This window comes from Pelodiscus sinensis, chromosome 7 (genome assembly GCF_049634645.1).
Source record: "Pelodiscus sinensis isolate JC-2024 chromosome 7, ASM4963464v1, whole genome shotgun sequence".
NCBI lineage: Eukaryota > Metazoa > Chordata > Testudines > Trionychidae > Pelodiscus > Pelodiscus sinensis.
Window position 1 is genome coordinate 57953608 of NC_134717.1, and position 22062 is coordinate 57975669.

Here is a 22062-nt window from a genome sequence, read left to right on the forward strand (position 1 = left end):
CATGCATTCCCAGTTTGTATGAAAACACCTCAGATTCAAAAATTAAATCTTATTATACACAAAAATGCAACCTCCTAACTCAGATCACTCAGCTTACCCTCTCCTCCATGAAATGGGTGGCTTCCATTCAGTCCTCCTCTATCCAACTCTTTCTATCCTTGAATGGGGGGGAGGGGAACAGAATGCGACAGAATGGCAACTGCCTCGAACATCCTTCCATGGTCCCCAAGCATCTCTCTGTGTGCACTTGACCTTTTTATTTCCTCCTTTTCTTTCACTCTCCTACTCCTCCTAATTTTTTTCCCTCTATCATACCACATTTTCCTGTACCCTCTTCACGCTGCCTCCTGCTCCTCTCATTCCTTTAAACTTCCCTCCATTCCTGGGCTGCTCCTCACATCTCTCTGGTATTTCACTTTGTTTTTCCCCCCTTCTTGCTGCATCCATACTCTCATTTCTGGCAACTCCATCTTCTCCTATCTGTGTTTAGTCCTCACATACGGAGTACAGGACCCCCCCCATCTTTCCTGGCAACAGTTAGACTTCAGATTCATTGTCAAAGGAAGTTGGCCATTCTGGATGTAAATACATCTTTGTAAGTTTGACTGTTAAAATAAGAAATTCTTGAGAATCCTTAAAAATAAGCCAAATATGGTAAGTATTGATAAAATCATGAGTTATAGCAACACTGCACAGTGACAAGAATCCTGATTCCCAAGAAGCTTGGCTAATTAGCTACAGAGACAAAACAGCTCATACTTCACATCACCAAGTACTGCAATACAAACAGTAAAAATCAAATTAGCATTTGCTAGCCCATGACTGAAACTGCATGTTTGACAGTATTATCTGAACTGGCCCCAATCTCCCTTGCAGCATTTTACACCAGGGCTGTGTCTAGACTGCATCCCTTTTCCGTAAAAGGAATGCAAATTAGACACATCGCAATTGCAAATGAAGCGGGTATTTAAATCCCCCCCGCTTCATTTGCATAAACATGGCTTCCGCTTTTTTCCGGCTCGGAGCTTTTCTGGAAAAAAGCACCAGTCTAGATGGGGATCTTTCGGAAAATAAAGCCTTTTCCAAAAGATCCCTTATTAAATGAAGCGGGGGATGGGGAATTAAAACCCCGCTTCATTTACAATTGTGATATGTCTAATTTGCATCCCTTTTATGGAAAAGGGATGCAGTCTAGACACACACAGCCCAGCATTACAACCAGCTTCATTACAGCACCAACACCTGGTTAAGCTCACCAATGATTAGCTTGAATATAAACATTGCACATCATTATGGTAAATGCAGGGTTCCTGTGATCTACTATATATTTGAGAGTTTGTGTGTCTGTCAGTCGATGAGTCTTTTGTTTGTTCAAGAATTCCTCCGAAACAGTAAGAGCTAGGATCTCCAAATTTATCATAACTTAAAGCAAGTTTAGGGTTTGGTTGTGCAAGGACAATGGGATGTGCCTAGAATAAACATCAAACAGAAAGGGAAGGGGTCTACTAGCAGGGACACTTATACTATAAAATGACCACAGGAGCGAAGAAAGGGGCCAGAGATGGAGACCAGAACTCCTATAATCCTGTTGGGACAGCGGCGGGCAGGCATGGAGAAAAGGACAGCTATCTGAGAGAGTCTGTCTGTGTGTCTGTCTGACCAGGAGATATGCACCCCTCCAGCCGCTGTGCTTGCTGCAGCTACAGCAACCATGGCCAGGTGCTTCTCATCTGGCTCCAATTTGCTGTGGTGACAGAGGGTTGGAGTTTTCCTCTCTCCCCAGGTCAGTCCGCATACTGAATTTTTCATCCCTGCCCCACCCAAGAGCAATGATTTAAATGAAGAAAAAACAAAAATTATTTTAGTTAAGGACCTGAGCAACGCCAGGTATACGCGCTAGTATTTAATAAGTTAGACATTACTTATGAAGATAAGTGAAGATAGCACAAAGTGCATATTAAAACACTGATATGTTGCATAATAAATGCACTTTAAATTAAATCAGCAGTTGGTTTCAGGTATGAAATAAAAATGACCACTGGTAACAAAAACTATCACATGCCACAGCTGAATAAACATGTCTAATTTATGAAATGACCTGTAAATGCTTTCTCAAGGACTACGTCTTCTAGCAAGCCTGCCTAATGTTTGTTTTCAGAATAAACTAACCCTGGACACTGCAGAGGCATTAATTCCCCTAGACAAGTTAATTGTTAAATCTAAAACCACATAATTTAAAAAAAGGCTGCTCTTTTACGTGCTCAATGTAATGCATACATTCCAGGCAGTTAAAATGTACTTTAAAATGTGAAAAAAACTGTAACAAATAGCACTCTCTGATATCATATGTAATCAACAATGCATAACAATACACCATTTACGTTGACAGCTCAATTACGTCTTTGCCCAGATCCGCACAGAAGAATGAAAACTGAGAAAACAGAATAATATGCTGTTGCTTCACAATTACTACTACCAAACAAAGCCATGCACTATCAATTCAATAAAACCTCAATGAATCAAATATACTGCTATTTCTATAAAGATCTGTAATCACTTTTTTTTTTTGGAGCCTCCATCAATATTACCTTTTCTGGAATTTAACATTTATTTTTTAACTCAATGTTTTTTCTGCATAAAAATGCTTACACATACAGGCAGTCCCCGACTTACGTGGATCCGACTTACGTCGGATCCCTAGATACGAACGGGGTGAGGCAACTCCCGCACATGCGCAGCAGCATTCCCGGGGCTCGCTCACCTGGGTCCTAGGATCCTCCTCCTCCTCGGGCCGGCTCCAACTGGGGTCCCGCAGAGCTGCCGGGCAGAGGAAAAGTGCCTCCCCACGCCCGCTGCCCCCCCCCCCGAGGCCTCGCAGCCTCCCCCCTCCCCCTCTGCCAGCAACAGGCTGCCCCCTCCCCTGAGCAACAGGCTGCCGAACAGCAGACAAAAGCAGCCTCTCGGCCCCTCCTCCCCCTATACATGCTGGGCTCCCTGGGCAAACAAAGACTCCACCAAAACAAACAAAGTGCTGGCCTCATTGTGTTAGCAAAAAAAGGACCCTCCTCCTAGAACCCTGGGTGGTGTGTGGAAATAAAGCTATTAGCTCAAAGCATGGTGCAGAGCTGTTTGGTATTTGATGAGTTACTCCTTTAGTCCTGAGTTTGTCACAGGGACAGAAATAGATGTGAAATCTTCTGAACAGGGGAACAGACAGCAAAACAAACATTAGAGGGGAGTTAACCTTTCCCTATGCTATCCAAAACTAAAAAAAATGTTTGGCTAGAGTTTCCCCTACAATATGTACCAGTTCCGACTTACATACAAATTCAACTTAAGAACAAACCTACAGTCCCTATCTTGTACGTAACACGGGGACTGCCTGTATTTGGAAATGTTGCTCTTCAAGAGCTGTTGCTCATATCTACTCCAATTGAGGTATGCGCACACCATGTGCATGGCTGCCAAAAAGTTTAATTCTAGATCAGGGATGGGAACCTGCAGGCCCCCCCTCCCTAGCTTGCCTGCATCTGGCCCCCGAGGCATGAAGCTCCCTCCCCAGCATTGGGGAGCCAGACCCCCAAACCCACTCCTGCACCCTCATTCCCACCTAGACTTCACACCCCAAGCCTGCTTCTCAGCAGCTCTCTCCCACACATTGAACCCCTCATTTTTGCCCCCACCCCAGTGTGTGGAGTCGGTCCACAAAATCTACTAGTCCAGAGGCCACACTAGTGAGGGTTATTAAGGGTTTTTTGCTTCTCATTTTTGTGTGCCCCCCCGACTGATTTTTGAGCATCAGTGGCCCCCAACCAAAATAAGGTTCCCCACCCTGTTCTAGCTGCTACCTATTGGGTCACCAGTGTGTACAGTGTGACACCCTATATACAATCCTGCTGATCCAACAGCCAGCTACTCTGACAGCGTGGAAGGAGGGTGGTTATGGAATAGATATGAGCAACACATCTTGAAGAACAAAAGTTACAAAGATGAGTAACCATATTTTCTCCTTCATGTGCTTGCTCATATGTATTCCAATTCACACAAGCATTACCAAGGAGGAGGGGTCAGAGTCAGAGAGCGGCTGACTCGAGGACTATGGAGCCAAAGGCCACGTGCTGTCTTGACTGTTACACAATTGAATAGTGCATTGCACCGAGGACCAAGTTGCGGCTCTGCAAATTTCCTGGAGCGGCCCATGAGTCAGGAAAGCTGCCGAAGAAGCTTGCACTTGCATAGTGTGCACCATGAGAGTCGGTGTGGAGACCTTCACCAGGTCATAACATGCCTTGATCCAAGGATGCGCTGCAAGGAAACAGGTAATCCCTTCACATGATCTGAAAGAGCTGTGAGGACTTCTGAAAAGAGTTCGTCCAGTCGATGTAGAATGTGAGTGCATGCCTAACATCAAGGGAGTGCAGTCTTTTCCCCATGAGTTCTGGTGAGGCTTAGGATAGAACACGGGGAGAAAAATGTCTTGCTGGCACGGAAATTGGAGACTACTTTTGGAAGGAAGGCAGGGGTGAGGGCAAAACTGAACCTTATTCTTGTGGAAGACAGTATACAGGGGTTGCAACATTAGATTGTGAAGCTCCAATACCCGCCGAGCAGAGGTAATCACAATCAGAACGGCCACCTTCCATGAAAGGTAAAGCAGGAAACACGCATCCAGAGGCTCAAAAGGAGGAGCCATGAGTGATAAGAGGACTATATTAAGGTCCCAAGCAGGAACAGGGTGCCAAGCCAGTGGGTGAAGTCTGTCCATACTCTTGAGAAAGTGCCCAACAAGGGCGCTCAAGAACACCGATTGGCCAGCCTCTCACAGATGGAAAGCAGAGTTAGCCAAGTGCACCTTAAGCGATGAAGTTGCTAAGCCTTACTGTTTCAGGGACATCTGATACTCCTGAGGCAGATAAAGGGCAGACACCAACATGAAAACCGCTTCCACTTGGCTGAGGACTTCCTGCTGCTAAGGAGAACTTGTACCAAGCATGCCAGCTAAGCCAGTATTAGCCACAAAGCTGCCATGTCGTGAGGTGAAGGGTGTGGAGGACTGGATGGCAAACATGCCCATGTTCCTGAATGAGAAGGTCCAGGAACAGAGGAAGCAGAATTGGCAGGTATATCAACAGCTCCAACAGAGTGGGGAACCAGTGATGACAAGCCCAAGTGAGAGGGGGGGAATGAATCAGACTGGGGATCACTGGGAGGTGCTGGGCTAGGAAGGGAGAAGAGCAGGGGTGGAGTGTAAAGCTGGCCGGGGGTGAGTGGAGAGGGGGAAGAGCTGGGCTTGGGGACATAGGGGGAAAGGAGAGAAGTTCGCACAGGACTACTGGGGGAGGGGGAGTAGAGCTGTGCAAGGGATGGCTGGAAGGACAAAGAGGGGAAGGAGGGTGGGAAGGGCACCTCTGGGCAGGTGGGAGATGGAGCTGCAATTGACCAGGGGATCCTCTGAGGGGTGGTATTCAGGCTTACTCTAGCTGGGGGATGGCAGCTTGTGGGTCTGTCTGAGAGAGGGGAACAGGGGCCCACTGATTGTGCTGTCCTGTGACCCAGAATTCATGACGGCAGACATGTATTATTACCCACTAGCACTTTCAGAAATGTATCCAATAATGTGTTCAACACACACACATGCACACATACACGCCACAATTTATTTTCCAACTTGAATAACTTCAGCCAACTTAAATTTAGCCACAAGTACTAAGGAGGGTAAATGCTACAATGGTACTGAAATTATCAACTGCAGCAGAGATGGACATTCCTTTTCAGGGAACTGATGGCATACTGATATCCAGAGAACAGCCATAATCAAGTCTTATTTCTGTTTTTGTACTTTCACCTATCAGTTCAGAAATTTGCCCCTACCTCTCCTCCCCCAAGGCCCCACTCTTGTCCCATCCCTTCTCCGAGGTCCCACTGCCCCACTCACTCCATCCTCCCTCCTTCCATCCATCACCCCTTCTCCAAGGTCCCACTCCCTCACTCGCTTCCATTCTCACTCACTTTCAGCGGAATGGGGCAGGGCTTGTGGTGCAGAAGGGGGATAAGGCCTCCGGCTGGGGGTGTGGACCCTGGGTGGGGTTAGAGATGAAGAGTTTGGAGTGCAGGAGAGGACTCTGGGCTGAGACAGAGGACTAGGGTGCATCGGGGGTGCAGGCTCTGGGATGGGACAAAAGATGAGGGATGTGACATGCAAGGAGGGGCTCCAGGCAGGGGGTGGGGTCAGGGTGCAGGGTCCTAAGAGTGTTTACCATGGCTCCCAGGAAGCAGCCAACAGATCCTCGGGTCCTCTAGGCACATGGGTTTCCAGAGAGGTTCCATGCGCTGCCCTTGCAGCTCCCATTGATCATGGTTGCTGGCCAATGGGAGCTGCGGAGCAGGCACTCAAAGCAGGAGGGTTAGCATGCAGCCTCCCTGGACACCCACTTCCAGGATTAGCATGGAGCCAGGAAGATAGAGAGCCTGCCTTAGCCCGAGGGCTCTCTTGTGCTGTCAACAGGACAAGCTCCTTTTTCGACTGGGCATTCCAAAGGCCTGGCAACCCTATACAGGAGTAAACTACAATCCCTCAAACTAAGTAAACTAAGAAAACAGAAGAGATGAGAGTGAAAACAAAGGAAAATGGAAGATCTCTAGATAGGCGTGACTGTCCTGAGAACCTGAAACCAAAAGTTTTAGTCACCTACAGAGTATTCGTGTTGAGCCTTTAATGCTCGGAGAAAGCTTAAAAGGAGAATGGCATAGCAGCCTTACATGACTCCTCATTGGAAATAATATATGTTCCAACCTAACAAACTGCAACAGCAAATATTATCTAGCAGAGGTGTCAAACTCCCAGACCTTGGGCCATCCCTGGCCAGAGCAGTCACACAATCCAGCATGGGAATACCAACAGGGAGAGCCTGTGTGTTCATGGCCCTCAAATCCTGGTCCTTCCCACCATTGCCCTGAACTCTTCCCTCCATGGCACCCGGTCCCCCTAGGGACGAGGCCTCTGGGATTACCGGGGGGCCTGGCACAGGATGGGAGTACCAGTCAGGCCCACACACACCATGCAGTGGCAGGAGCTGTGGGAAAGCGAAGCAAGCTCCGGATGGGGATGGCCCATAGGCTAGGACAGTGTTTCCCAGTTTTATTTGGCCACAGAACCCTTTTCAGCCTGAAAGAATTTCAAGGAACCCCTACGGATGCCAGGGTAAAATTTGTCGAGAGAAAAAAAAAACCCGCTGAGTGCCGCCACAATTTAGAAAAAAAAACCCACACCACACACACCACGGACCCTGCGGCAAAAAAGGTCTTTTTAAGAGGGGGCGGGGGAGTGCTGAGTTCTCACGGAACACTTTCTTTCCGTGGAGCACCAACTGGGAAACACTGGGCTAGGAGTTTGAGACCCCCTCATCTATAGTATAGGACACAACGGTGTTTTCATCTATGGCATTTCCAAATGCACCTAATCACCCAGCTAGAGATGTCTTGAATGCTCGATAATCTGAATAAGGGCTCAATACAAAAAATGCACCCCGTTGGGCAGGCATCCATGGTCAGTAGCAGGGGTGGACAATAATTTTTTGCCAGGGGCCACTTTGAAAATTTTTGAAGTGGCCCCGGGCCGCGCAGGAAGGGGCAGGGGATCAAGCAGAAGGGCTGGGGTCAAGATATTTCTGGACTCCTCACCCCCCAAACAATGATTGGTCTGGGAATGAGGGGGTACCTTTCCCCCACCCCAAGTTCCCCCAAGATGCCCATGCCCCTGGTGTGAGAGGAGACTTCACTCACTCCCCTACTCCTAGGCCAATTAGGGCGTGGAGGAGGGGGAGTGTGCAAAGCTTCCTCCGCTCTTCCTCCGCTCTTCCTCCCCTCCCCTCCCCTCCCCTCCCCTCCCCTCCCATGAGTAGTGCGCAGCACTTCAAAGCGCCACATGCTCCTGGCAGAGCAAGAGGAGGCTTTGCGCGCTCCCCCACCCCCAGGCCAATTAAGGGACGGGGCAGAGCGGAGAAGACTTCACATGCTCCCCCGCCCCCAAGGCCTAATCGGCATAGGGGCAGGGGAGCAGCAGGGCCTCTGCTGGCCGGATCCACCTGCTTGGTGGGACAGATCCAGCCTGCAGAGGGCCTTTTGCTCACCTCTGGTCTGGAGTGATCTATGATCTATGATCACTCCAGACCTGTTAGGGTAATTGGTTAGGGGACCCATCAGGTTAGGTGATCCAGAGCTATCTAAACATAGAATCCTGGGGTAGAGATGGAAAGGATTCTGTTTAGAAAGTTCTGATAACTTTAGAGCTCTTCATGATAAAAGGTCAGTGTATGGTGTCAGATTGAACATTAATTCCTCTGGAATTAGCAACCTGTGGAAATACAATTAACCATTAACTTTGCCACTTTTGGAAAGAATTGTAAACTGCATCTTTCTTTGTAGAATATTAGCTCCAAAGGTTCAACAACAGGAATAGTAATGGGTCTCATAGATTCAACAACTTAAGTGTCTTATAGTAAATTAAGAATCTTTCAGACTAGAACTACAAGAAAGAGGGAAAGGTGAGCAGGTAGTAGGAATATGTAGAGGCAATACCCCCGAAGAACCATTCTTACTGGTAACATCACTTTCTGATTTAGAAATGTCTCCTTCATAGAGCTGGAAGAGACTTTAGGAGGTCATCAAGTCCAGCCCACTGACCAAGGCAGGACGAATCCCAACTAAATCAACCCAGCCAGGGCTTTGTCAAGCCGAGACGTAAACACCTCTAAGGATGGAGATTCCACTGCTTCCCTAGGGAACACATCCCAGTGCTTCACCACCATCCTAGTGAAATAGTTTTTCCTAATATCCAACGTAGAACTCCCCCACTGTAACTTGAAATCATTATTCCTTGTTCTGCCATCGGTCACTACTCTGAACAGCCTTTCTCCATCCTCTCTGGAACATCCCTTCAGGAAATTGAAGGCTGTTATCAAATCCCCCTCACACTTCTCTTCGGCAGACTAAACAAACCCAAATCCCTCAGTCTCTCCTCATAGGTCATGCGCTCCAGCCCCCAATCATTTTGACTGTCCTCCACTGGACACTCTCCAGTGCATCCACATCCTTTCTATAGTGGGAGGCCCAGAACTGGACACAATATTCCAGATATGGCCTCACCAGAGCCGAGTAAGAGGGAATAATCACTTCTCTGGATCTGCTGGCAATGCTCCTCCTAATGAAACCTAATATGCCATAACCTTCTCGGCTACAAGGGCACATTATTGACTCATATCCAGCTTCTCATACACTGTAATCCCCAAGTCCTTTTCTGCAGAACTGCTACTTAGCCAGTCGGTCCCCAGCCTGTAACAATGCTTGGGATTCTTCCGTCCCAAGTGCAGGACTCTGCACTTGTCCTTGTTGACTGGTCTATAGTTCCCTGGATTGTCCTTCTTCCCTTTTTTAAAGATGGCCCCTACATTTGCCTTTTTCCAATCATCCGGGATCTCTCCCGATCTCCACAAGTTTTCAAAGAGAATGGCCAAAGGCTAAGCAATGACATTTGCCAACTCCCTCAGTACCCTCGGAAGCATTAAATCCAGACTCATGGATTTGTGTATGTTTAGCTTTTCTAAATAGTTCCTAACCTGTTCTTTCCCCACCAAGGGCAGTCCACCTCCTTCCTATACTGAGCTGTCTAGTGCATTAGTCTGGGAGCTGACCTTGTCTGTGAAGACAGATGCAAAGAAAGCATTGAGTACTTCAGCTTTTCCCACATCATCTGTCACTAGTTTTCCTCCCTCCTCCAGGAAGGGCCCCACACCCTCTCTGATCACCCTCTTATTGTTAACATGCCTGTAGAATCCTTTCTTGTTACACTTCACATCTCTTGCTAGCTGCAATTCCACTTGCACTTTCTCCTTCCTGATAACTCCCCTGCATTCTCGAGCAATATATTTATACTCCTCCCTAGTCACCTGTCCAATTTTCCACTTCTTGTGAGCTTCTTTTTTGTGTTTAAGCTCACCAAAGATTTCCCCGGTAAGCCAATCTGGTCGCCTACCATATTTGCTTTTCTTGCTGCGCATCGGGATGGTTTCTTCCTGTGCCTTTAACAAGGCTTCTTTAAAATACTGCCAGCTCTCCTGGACTCCTTTCCCCTTCGTGTAAGCATGCTAGGAAATCCTGCCCATCAGTTCTCTGAGGGAGTCAAAGTCTGCTTTTCTGAAGTCCATATACCTATAGTCTAACTAAAGTACAACACTCAGGAATATTGGCTGAGAGGTTCCCATTACACAAATCTGGCAGAACTGCTTCTGAAGAATAAGCATGAAGTCTAGATGCAAAGTCAAGAAGGGAATAGTACATCAAAATATGAGAACAGAACTCCAGATGGCAGCTCTATAGGAATCTACAACAGAAACATTATTGAAGAAGCTGCCCTATTAAACTGAACCTAATACATTTCAATAGGAATTAAGTGAATACAGCATTCCCATTACCCTTATCCCCAAATGTTATAGAAACTTTTGCTGGCTACTTAAATAATTTTGTTCTATCCAAAATAAAAACTTAAAAGCCTCAATACGTAGAGTATGAAGCACACTTACTTCCTTGTGTAACCCCCTCTTTCCTCCCTGGATTACTGGGGAGCAGGCCACACTCACCTGTGTGCCTGGGCACCTGTTTTTAACCTAAAAGAAGATCCTGACTAACCCACTGGTGATGTTGTATAGTTGGGGATTCCCTATCCACTCCCTTGCTGCGGTCCCTTGCTCCTAAAGGAATATGCAATGTCAGTGCCACCACCTGGCTGGCCCTGTACACATTTATGGTGCCATGGAAGCCTCCCGGAATAAAATTATTCCAGTAATAATCTGGATCTAACTCCAAAACAATTATAAATAATATATATCTAATTGATTAAATTAGAATTAACACACCTTTACTTAACTTAAAGTAAGAGGGTTTAACAGACTAAAAATGAATAAAATCAATTAAAGTACACAGAAATAAAGAAAACGTATTTAACTGACATTTATACTGCCACCATTTTCCCCACCCCAGTATGTACACTCCTCTGGATCTCAGCGTTCCAGACGCTTGCATGGACGCACTTCAAGATCCTCAGCTGAAGTGGAGACAGCAATATATAGGTTGTGTGTGTCAGCCCAGGCAGCCAGCCAGCTGCAAAATCCCTCTGCCACTGGAGCAGGCTCCACCAAATGCCAGCAGCTCTGGTTCACTAGGCAGATCACTCTGCCTCTGTTTGAACCCAGAAGCTTCAGAGGGGTAGCCGAGTTAGTCTGTAACAGGAAAAACTTAAAAAACAACAAATAGTCTCGTAGCACCTTAAAGACTAACAAAACATGTAGATGGTATCATGAGCTTTCGCAGGCACAACCTTCTTCAGATAAGCAGGACATCTGTAGAAATGGGTCGTGCCCATGAAAGCTCATGATACCATCTACATGTTTTGTTAGTCTTTAAGATGCTACTAGACGATTTGTTGTTTTTTAAGTTTTTCCTTTGAACCCAGAGTCAGTTTGTCTTCTGTGCTTCATTCCAGGCAGCAGTTTCCCAAAGAGCTACAGATATTCACAGTACCTTCTATTCCAGTTTATGCAGGCCCTTCTCAGCCAAAGGCAAAGCCAGAGTCTCTCCTCTCCAGGTATAATCACCAACAGCCCCTGAAGCAGCCGGTTAGGTCCAAGCCCCAGAAGGCTCTCAGTAACAGGCTGTAGCTTCAACACAACAGCTCCTGGCCTGGAAAAGGCTCCATACCAGCAATCTGGCTCCTCTCCCCAAAATGGAGCCCACCAACTCACTCTCTTCTGGCCTGGAAGAAAGCCAGAGTTTTTCCCTCCTTTTTCCCCAAGGGTTCACGGGAGTTAGAATCATAGACTCATAGGACACTAGAACTGGAAGGGACCTCAAGCCAATAATTAAAAACAGTTAACTTACAAAGCTTAGTAAAATACAAAGCCAATAATAAATCAGCAATTAACTTCAGCAATAAAACTATTTCCAATATTCCACTTAATTAGGTTTGTCAGATTATCACGTATGAATTGATGTGCACTATTAGATTTTCTGTTCTGCCACACTATGTTAATTGTGTATTAATTCATCACTTTCGTAACTGTTATGTCAAGTTTTTTTTTATTATTATGCACTCAAACGTAACCTACTAGCAGGCTTTGACATTCTTGGTTTGAAATCCTGGCATGCCACAACATGTCAAACCTTCTCCCTTACATTAAAATCTTTCAGTCTGCTTTTAGCAGCTGTGAAAATATTAATAAAAGTTAGGAATCAGTATCTTTATTTGCAAGCACCCTGCTTTCATATAAGAAGACAGCAGTTCTCAAACTGTGGATCGGGACGCCCTCATTTTAATTGGGTCGCCAGGCTGCCTTAGACTTGTCAGGGCCAAAGCTGAAGCCTAACCCCACTGCCCTGGTTTGAAGTTGGTGCCTTCAGGGGGTAGGCAGAGGGGCGCTCAGTTGAAGGGTCCCTACATGGTCTGAAGCCCTTGGGCTTCATCTGTGGCCTCCTGCAGCAGTGGAACTCAGGCTCTAACCTTCACACCTGGGGTTGTAGAGCTTGGTCAGGCTCAGGCTTCAGGGGTCATGTGGCAATATTTGTTGTCAGAAGGGGCTCGCTGTACAATTACGTTTGAAAATGCTTATGATAAGACAGTCTTGCTCAAAGCAAGAATTGCTGTTGCAATAAGTCAAACTGAAAATAAACATGTAAAACTTTAAGACTATTTTCTGGAATAATACACTTTTCTATTTGGAATATAAGCATAGAGATGTCTGGCATTTCTCTTTCTCTGTATTAATGATAATTTTCCTCTTGTAGGGACAACGAATGAGAGAGAGAAAGAGCGGCATGTTAGCTGCTATGAATTTATATTGATTTGAGTACTCAGTAATACAGGCAGTCACCGGGTTACGTACAAGATAGGGACTGTAGGTTTGTTCTTAAGTTGAATCTGTATGTAAGTCGGAATTGGCGTCCAGATTCAGCCGCTGCTGAAACTGACCGCCAGTTCTGACTTACATACAGAATCAACTTAAGAACCCCAAGCGTCCCCAAGTCAGCTGCTGCTGAAACTGATCAGCAGCTGATTCCAGAAAGCCCGGGGCAGAGCAACTCTGCCTCGGGCTTCCTGTAGTCAGCGCTGGTCAGTTTCAGCAGCAGCTAAATCAGGACGCCTGGGGCGGAGCAGCTGGGGTGCTGCTGGGTTGCTCCAGTAGCGCCGCTCCTCGGCACTACTGGACCAACCCAGCAGCACCCCATCTGTTCTGCCCCAGGCGTCCTGATTCAGCCGCTGTTGAAACTGCCCAGCATACCATAGGCATATCATAGAAATGCTTTCTGTATGCTACAACCTAATCAAATGATTGTTCCCTTAATATTTGATTTATAGGATTACAAATTGAGGGCTGCATTCTACCAAACCTTGCTCACATGAACAGTCCAATTGACTTCAGTAAGACTAATGCTACTCACAGGCAAAAGAACTTGAAGGCCCAGGCCCCTTTTGGGTTTGTTACAGTTGTTAAATGAATACATCAAACGTCTAGCAATAGTTTAACACTTACCCTTCCACAGTTTTTCTGACAGTCTGTTCATCACGATCTTCATCTGAACTACTGCAAGTGGCATCAGAGTCCAGATCTTTCTCCACATGAGATAGCAAGCCTGTAGCAGAGTGTGCAAAACCCCACATTTCACCAGGTTCAATGTTAAATCCATTCTGTGTGTCTTTATTATTCTTCAAGTTAGTTGTACTGTTTTCTTCCCTAATATCAGTGCATCCACGGGAGCTACTGTCCAAAAATCTGGTTGGATCATGAAAAACTTTCATTCTTTGGAGCTGATGTTTCACAAAGCATTTCAGCTGGTGATCACAGTGTTTGACAACATGCTTTGCCAGGAGTATTTGTAAACGTTTCCGAGCTCTTTTGGCTCGACTGAGCACAACTTGTTGCCTACTGATATACTCAAGTAAGTGAGCATTCAACTCCTCCTCTTTACTCCTGGGTGTGCAGCTCATGACTGGTTTCAAAGGCTCATGCTCAACTTGATGCAATACATTGCTTTTTTTTGTCTCACCGTGTACTAGCAGAGCCTTATCCAAAAAGCCATTCTTCCGATACCATTTACACTTTGGAAACGCCATATTACTGATTTCAGTTACATTTGAATCCAACAGTCTTTGCATTTCTGCCAAACTTTGGGACATGGTCTCTGATACATTTTCCCCTCTGACCTGGTTTTCTGATTCTGAATTATTAGTCTGACTGATTTGTGTGGTTGCACCATTATGTAGTAGATTTCTCATCTTGGAGCAGCTGTGCTCTTCTGAATTCCTTTGCTTACTGTTGGTGGGTTTTAGGTTTAATGGAGAATTTGTGCTCATTAATAAGACAGATTGATAATGTCTAGTAGATTGTGGGGAACCAAAGTGTTTTACACTGAAGATATCATTAGAGAGGTTGAGGTCAGCAGTGGGAAATCCTAAGACTGAACAAGTAATCTGTGTGATGGAATCCTCTTTTTTCGTCTCCTCGACTGCTCTGGAATTTTCCATACACAAAGTTGTATCAGACTCCATAGCTCTAGAGGACAAAGAAGGTGACAAGTGGATACCATGACCTTTTGTTGCTGCCTCTCTGAGGGCTGGTGTCATTATAACTATTGCAGGTAATTTACAGCAAACCTGAAAATAACAGGGGATATATAAATTGTCTGTTTTAAAATACAATATACAAATAAAAGACCATTTCAGACATATTTTAAAATTCTTTTAAAAATAATTTAAATCCTACCTAACTAATGCAAATTCATCTGACTGACAGGGCCTGAATGGATTCCAAGAACCAAACAAGATCAACTTTTCAGTGTCAGGCAGGGCTTGTTTCTAATGCAATAAAATGCTTTCCCTTCCAGCAGAAGTTCTTCACTGCAGGCACCTGCCCAACTGGTCAGCTTATGTTCACAGGAGCAGGAATTCTCTCTTGTGCTGATTAGGAGGAGAAAGTCTATGGCCAGCATGAGGTCTTGGGCAAGCTGAAACAAGACAGTAGCAGGGAGGTTAAAAAAAACCATGGGAAGCAATAGATTTGTTGAAAAGGTGACTATTAAGTAGCATTCCTTGTTTATTGCCTTATTTTAGGAGTTCCATTGGATGGGTGCCTTCTCCACTAACCTGCCTATTTTCTTCAGTTCCATTGGGTTCCACAGCCATTGCCTAACTCACTTCTCAAGTTTTGGGTCTTGCCACATAATTTACATCTGAAGGGCCATATAATCATCTCACTGTTCCTTTGTGTTCCCTCCCATCTTTTTGCTGTCTCCACCTGTTGTCTTTCTTCTTGTACTTAGGCAGCAAGCTCTCTGGAATTGTACACAGCCTTGCATATTGAGACCCTGCTCAGAGGGCTATTGACGCTATCACCATATGAATAAATATTAGCATACAAGTTTTAGCTTTGGAGAATGAGATGTTCTATTCTGCAGAGCTATTGTTAGTACACTACAAACAAAGCCCTCCCCTGAGAAAGGTGGCTATAAATCCTGGCTGGGGCTCAACAGAGTCCTTTTGTAAGGAGATGCTTGGGACATGCATTGAATCAGAATCCAGACTGTGATTTGGGCCCTGAATCTCCAGACTTGTCAACATTTTTAATGAAGGGCTGAGATGTGATTCCACAGCATTCTTCTTTTTAACTACAACATAATATTTAAAAGTAATTTGTTTTTACAACATTAAGCCCACTGTAACAAAGCATATCCTTTAATTTGGGGGGTTAATTTTTTCCCTTTTCCCTGGCAGGAATGTGAAATAACTGATACATGGAAAAGATATGGATGGAATTGCTAAAAGTTAAGCAGAGGCAGAAATCATGCTTCCTGCAGTTTACAAGCTTACTAAAGCCCACATTAGACTCTTTGAGCTCTCAGAGGAGGATTTCTTAAAAGTATATGGTCAACCTGAAATCTAGTTTATTTTATATTGAGAGCTTAAAGTTGTTCAGCTCCTATACCAGCCCCTGAATCTAACCTGCCAATTTGTGCAATTTTATAATTACATCCTCCTTTTCTAAATAAATATCCCCCTCCACTGCTGTGAAATACTCATATGAAACAGCAGGAAATCTGACTACAAGCAGTCTCCGGGTTACGTACAAGATAGGGACTGTAGGTTTGTTCTTAAGTTGAATCTGTATGTAAGTCAGAACTGGCGTCCAGATTCAGCCACTGCTGACACTGACCGCCAGTTCTGACTTACATACAGATTCAACTTAAGAACCCCAAGTCAGCTGCTGCTGAAACTGATCAGCAGCTGATTCCAAGAAGCCCGGGGCAGAGCAACTGTGCCTCGGGCTTCCTGTAGTCAGCGCTGGTCAGTTTCAGCAACGGCTGACTTGGGGACGTCTGGGGCAGAGCAGCTGGGGTGCTGCTGGGTTGCTCCAGTAGCACCGCTCCTCAGCGCTACTGGACCAACCCAGCAGCACCCCAGCTGCTCTGCCCCAGGAGTCCTGATTCAGCTACTGCTGAAACTGACCAGCAGCGGCTGAATCAGGATGCCTGGGGCAGAGCAGTTGGGGTGCTGCCGGGTTGGTCCAGTAGTGCCCAGAGCGGCGCTGCGGGACCAACCGGTAGCACCCCAGCTGCTCTGCCCCAGGGTCCACAACAAAAGCCTGGTCTGCTGGGGGGGGGGGCACACTAGCTGCGCCCCCGCCCAACAGACCAGGGACACAGGGAGCAAAGCGGCAGCGGGGGGTGCCTCGCCTCTGAGGCTTTGCTCTGGCCGGACCGCTTTGCTCCCGGTGCCCCTGGTTTGCTGGAGACGGTCCCCAGCAGACCAGGGGCACCGGGAGCAAACCCACAGCCGCGGCGGGTCCCCGCGCTTCTGAGGCTTTGCCAGAGCAAAGCCTCAGAAGCGCGGGGACCCCCCGCACGGCTGCGGGTTTGCTCGCGGTGCCCCTGGTCTGCTGGGGACCGTCTCCAGCAGACCAGGGACACCGCGAGCAAACCTGCAGCAGCAGGGGGGTCCCACGCTTCTGAGGCTTTGCCAGAGCAAAGCCTCAGAAGCGGGGGACCCCGCCGCTGCTGCGGGTTTGCTCGCGGTGTCCCTGGTCTGCTGGAGACGGTCTCCAGCAGACCAGGGGCACCGCGAGCAGCTTTTCTCGCCCCGGAGCTCGAGGTGGCTGACCGCTGCCTGTGAGCTCCGGGGCGAGAAAGCCCCGTTCGTAAGTGCGGATCCGACATAAGTCGGATCCGCGTAAGTCGGGGACTGCCTGTATATACAAAGAGCAACCAAATGTACAAAATAAACAAACTGAAAACCAAAGACAAATTAAATATATACCTCTATATTTTAAAGTGCTATTCAGAACAATATAGTACAAATGTTTCCACACAGAAATGGTAGTGTTTGAAACTGATTATGTCCCTTTAAACAATGTATGCTTCCAACTCGGCTGCAAGCTCCCTAAATTCCAACAAATACAATTTTCAATTTTTTCTTAGTTTCGAGGGGGAAAAAAACCACTGAAAACTGAAATTAGTGAAAGGGAATACTCCTGAGGGAAGGCAATTAAAAAAGCCCCAGATTTGGAGTTCCTGAAGCAAGCTGCTTGAATTACAACATGTTAAAAATGGTAGAAAATCTTTTTTGAAAGTAGAAATCTCCTAATTTTTCAAACTGTCAAATCTGATCAACATCCTGTCCAATAACCTTTCTACACATTACAAAACGATTGTCTGCCACAGGAGAAAACATTCAGGTTATCTGTTTTGTTTTTGTGGATTCAGAATTATAAACCAGGACAGTTCCAACCTTAACTATGTAATACCTCCATAACATGCTCTGAAAACAAAGACAGCCTTGTAAGTGACACAGGACTGAAACAAAGCATCATCCATGGGACTAAACATTCTTCATTAAAAGTATCTTGAGCTGTACAAAAATGGTCCATTTTTCCTTTTCACAAGTTTGGGGTATTTTTTTGCATTCTGACATCAATTAGTAAAAATAATTTCACTCCACCCTCACTGGAAACAAACCTATGGCCAAGCCCTTTGCTTCTCACAAAGAAGCAGTACTGTAATATTATGTTTATGAAAAGGATGAAATCTTACACTGGAAAGAGCTTTTTTTGTCAAAGCAATTGACTTTATGAGGATATTTTTCCACTAAGACTTTTACGTTTCCAAACTAGAAGCAATAAAAATGCTAATAAACAGGCAAATGAATTGTTTTTAATTTATCTGAAGTTCAACTTTTATTTAACTGTTGGGTTTTAATATTGAGAATCTGATTTTTAAAAAAAGAGAAAAGGAAGGGGAGGAAAACATTGTTTCAAGGATCAAAGTAGAATATTCACAGTAGAATGTGTATCCTCACTAGTAAGGTAAGATGTAAGCCAGGAATTTTGGTTTTGCACACGGCATAAGTACTCCTTTTGGACCACACCCTTGCACCTCACATACAAAACAACATTTTAAAAAACGATTTAAATGATCACTAATATTCTCCAACCTCCCAGATACTGTTCTTCAATTCCTCCTCACCCCATCAAGCCCTACTTATCTTCTACTTCTCTCTCACTTTTGTCTATCTTCTCCCCCCGTCTTTTTCTTATTCCTGTACTTTTCTAAACCATTTCTGACGTCGCTCTTTGAGATTCTTCTCTGTAAACCTCTCCCTTGAGATTCTATTTCAAATGTATTTAAAGAGATGCATTCAAAATTTAAGTACATTATTTTTAAAAAGAATTTTTTAAAATCCATTTACTTTTATGTGCGAAAGATACTGTTTACTTTGAGTGAACAAAGATAAAGCAAACAAACTGGTCAATTTCGTTTTTGTTTATAACTACATTCACTTTCTGATTCTCAAGCACTTACATAGTACTGAGGCTTTTGTTTTACATTTCAGGAGAACCTTGAAACAGAAGTGTTTTGATGATTTTTTGTAAATTAAAGCAATATTTATATTCACAATGAAGTCCTGTAAACATCATTTGTGCACTCCTAACCTTCCTCCCATATTTGGAACCCAAATTCTAAGTTTTCAGTCTCAAAACAGCAGCCTGTTTAAAGGGACACGATAGTCTTCCCAGTGTCTTTTTTCTTTTTTATACCTACCTTATTTACAAGTAACACTTTAAGTTATTATAAAAAAAAAGATTAGAGAAACATACTGTTTTCAGTTTATTTGTTTTTTGAATTGGCAGTACTTCATGTATAGAAACTTACACACTTTCTTTCTACATGAGTTAGCATTTAAAAAACAAGACAGCATTTAAAAATAGGAAAATGAGATTGTAAAAACAAAAGCTTGCATGCCTCAGGCCAAAACCACATTTTATATGTTAGGAATTACTAGAATTCAACTTTATAGTGTCTCTTTAAGAACTCCCCACCCCTAATATAATTAATTCACAGACACTTACCTTCCTCCCCCCCCCCCCCCCGCATCCCCCTCCTGTTCTGAAATATGATTTGTCCTTTTCATATGTGTTCATTTTTTTTAAATTGTATCCTTTGGTATATATGGTTGTGACTATTTTCTTCCACTATTTGATCTGAGGAAGTGGGTCTGGCCCACGAAAGCTCATCATCTAATAAACCATCTTGTTAGTCTTTAAAGTGCTACATTGTCCTGCATTTTGCTTCAGCTACACTAGACTAACACGGCTACATTTCTATTACTATTCTTTAAGAACTGTTCCTCCACTATTCATACACTTAATCAAAGGGACTCCTTTCAGGAGTAGGGGTTTGCAGTAATCCTGACTGAAAAGATGTTGGTCCCAACAGGATGCCCTGGATAAGGTTATGAAGGGCAAAGAACAGTCCATACTTAGTCACTTGGGACTGTACACCAATCTAAAAGAAAAGATATAATTCAAGTCAGCAGCTTTTGTTTTTGGTTCAGAAGCAGCACAGTAACTTACTATGAATATGTAAACATGTTATAATTTTGTTCTATTAGTAGCTCTGAAAAACAAGACAAGAGGTCACCTCTGTGTTTCACAGCTCTTACTGTGCAGTACAGCAGGAGCTGAGTACTCGAGCATTATGTACGCGCCAGCAGTTATAAATCATGTATTACTCATCTTTGAAAACATACACCTACAGCGATCTTTCTTTGAACACAAAGGAAACTCAGTTCATAAACAGACCACCCACACTGCTATAATTACACAAAACAACAAAAAGGACATATTTCAACTGGATCTTTTTACTATTAATTTATGATAAATCGATAACTCTCTGAGAAAATTTTCCCCTTGTTCCTCAATGATACTGAATCCCACATCATCTGCTACCTCAATTCAAAGTGTAACACCACTCTATCAATTAGCTCAGGTGTTCTAACCTTAATAAGGATGTAAAAAAATGTAAAAACAGTAACCGTGTAACTGATCAAAATTCAATCAGTTACACAGTTACCTGGGACCTAGAGATATGAAGGGAAAGGTGCGGGATGGGTGCCCCCATGCCTGGGGTCCCGCTGCTGGCCATGCAACTGAGGCTCTGCCACCACCAGCATCTCGGCACATGCGAGATCCCAGCTGCTAATCCCATGCCTCAGGCTTTGCCACTACCAGGATCTATGTCCATGTGGGGTCCCGGCTGCCAGCCCCATACCTGGGGCTCTGTGGCCAGCAGGGATCCCACTGCAGGTGGGGTCCTGGCTGCCGGCTGCGCACCTGGGGCCCTAGCCACAGGGCCAGCAACTGCAATGGACCCTAGCTGGCAGCTACATGACAACCCTAAGGGACCCCAGCTGTAGAATTGGTAGGCAGGACCACAGTCAGAATTTAATCATTAAACAGAAACCAGTAAGCATGATTATAAGTTAACCAGTTAACCTCTTATATCCCTAATACTTAATGTCCTAATATGATTTAACAAAAGACTCAATATAATGGGCTACAATGAAACTATAGTGTTAAAATTAGCCAGGGTTGTATTACATGGCCTACTCAAGGCTCTCTACTTGTTGGACATGTGTCTCTAATATAAATAGATGTATTACTTCGAACTACAGTGCAAGTTCAAAAAAAACCCCAGAACAAACCCTGTAGGTGATTATTTTGATTATTCCTTTGAACCAAACTGTGTCTGAAGAAGTTTTATAAAATGTTCCTCTGAGGCATCACCCAGACTAAGGACAGTCGAGTCTCCATGTGGAAGTGTGATTTCCCTGCACAGTGTCCCTTTCAGGGAGATTACATCAGCCCCCTTTCTGCATTCCCTGGATTATCTCGTTCAAGTGACCCCCCCCAGCCGCGCGGAGCTTTCCAGACCCGAGGGGGGAGGGGCGGCCGCGAACCCGCTTCTGACGGGACCCGCAAGCCGCGCGGCGCCCCCCACAGGCCGTGGAGAGAGGGGGCAGCCCGGCGCGCGCTCCCCGCGGGGGGGGGGGGGGGGGGGGAGACGAGGGCGCCGTTGCTCTCTAGAGCAGACAGGCCCCGCCCCGCCGGCGCTCACAGGCTCTTTTGATTGGTCCCGGCCGGGCACAGCCCCCTAGTCCCCCGCGGCGGACACGTCTCCAGCCCCTGAGGGAGGGGGCGGGGCCTGAGCCGCGCGGGAGCGGCCCGGAGGCCGCTGGAATGTGCCCCGCCCCCTGCCCATAGGCCCCGCCCCCTGCACTCCCGTCGTCCGCTCCAGCCGTTTCGCTGAGCGCGAAGGGGGTGGCGCGGCCGCGGGAACCAACCGCCTCGCGCAGCTGCTGCCAAGCGGCCGGCGGGGGATCCGCGAGCGTGCCCGGCCCGGCCCCCCGCTCACTTGCCTGCCCCGTGGCTCCGCTCTTCGGGTCCCCCTCAGCGGCGGCACCGCCTCCCGCCCGGGCTGCCTGCGCCGCTTTGCCGCTGTTTAACAGTCAGCGCCCAACTCCAGGCGGCGGGCGGGGCCGCAGCCGAGGCCTCGGGAGAGCTGGCCAATCCGCGACCGCGGTGGGCGGAGTTATGCAAAACGGAGGGGGACTGGCGTGCCCTAGAGGCCCGCTTCATTCCTACCCTCTCCCAGCCCCGCCCGTAAGAATTTGCCAGCTGTGTTTCT

The 22062-nt window shown here is 46.0% G+C and overlaps 1 protein-coding gene across 4 annotated transcripts in view; it reads right to left on the minus strand.

The window, feature by feature from the left end:
• The window catches only part of KANSL1L (KAT8 regulatory NSL complex subunit 1 like), a 99738-nt gene extending 77788 nt beyond the window's left edge, over positions 1 to 21950 (minus strand). For 3 of the 4 annotated variants that reach the window (XR_012905316.1, XM_075933925.1, XM_075933923.1), the window contains exons 1-3: positions 21794 to 21950; positions 14811 to 15051; positions 13581 to 14701 (exon numbers count right to left, since the gene is read on the minus strand). Coding sequence is in view for 3 of the 4 variants with exons in the window: in XM_075933925.1 (XP_075790040.1) it covers positions 13581 to 14671 (1091 nt within the window). In the remaining variant the exon portion in view is untranslated. The remainder of the gene's footprint in view (positions 1 to 13580; positions 14702 to 14810; positions 15052 to 21793) is intronic. The other variant, XM_075933924.1, reaches the window with a different exon arrangement.
• Between the last annotated feature and the right edge of the window lie 112 nt (positions 21951 to 22062).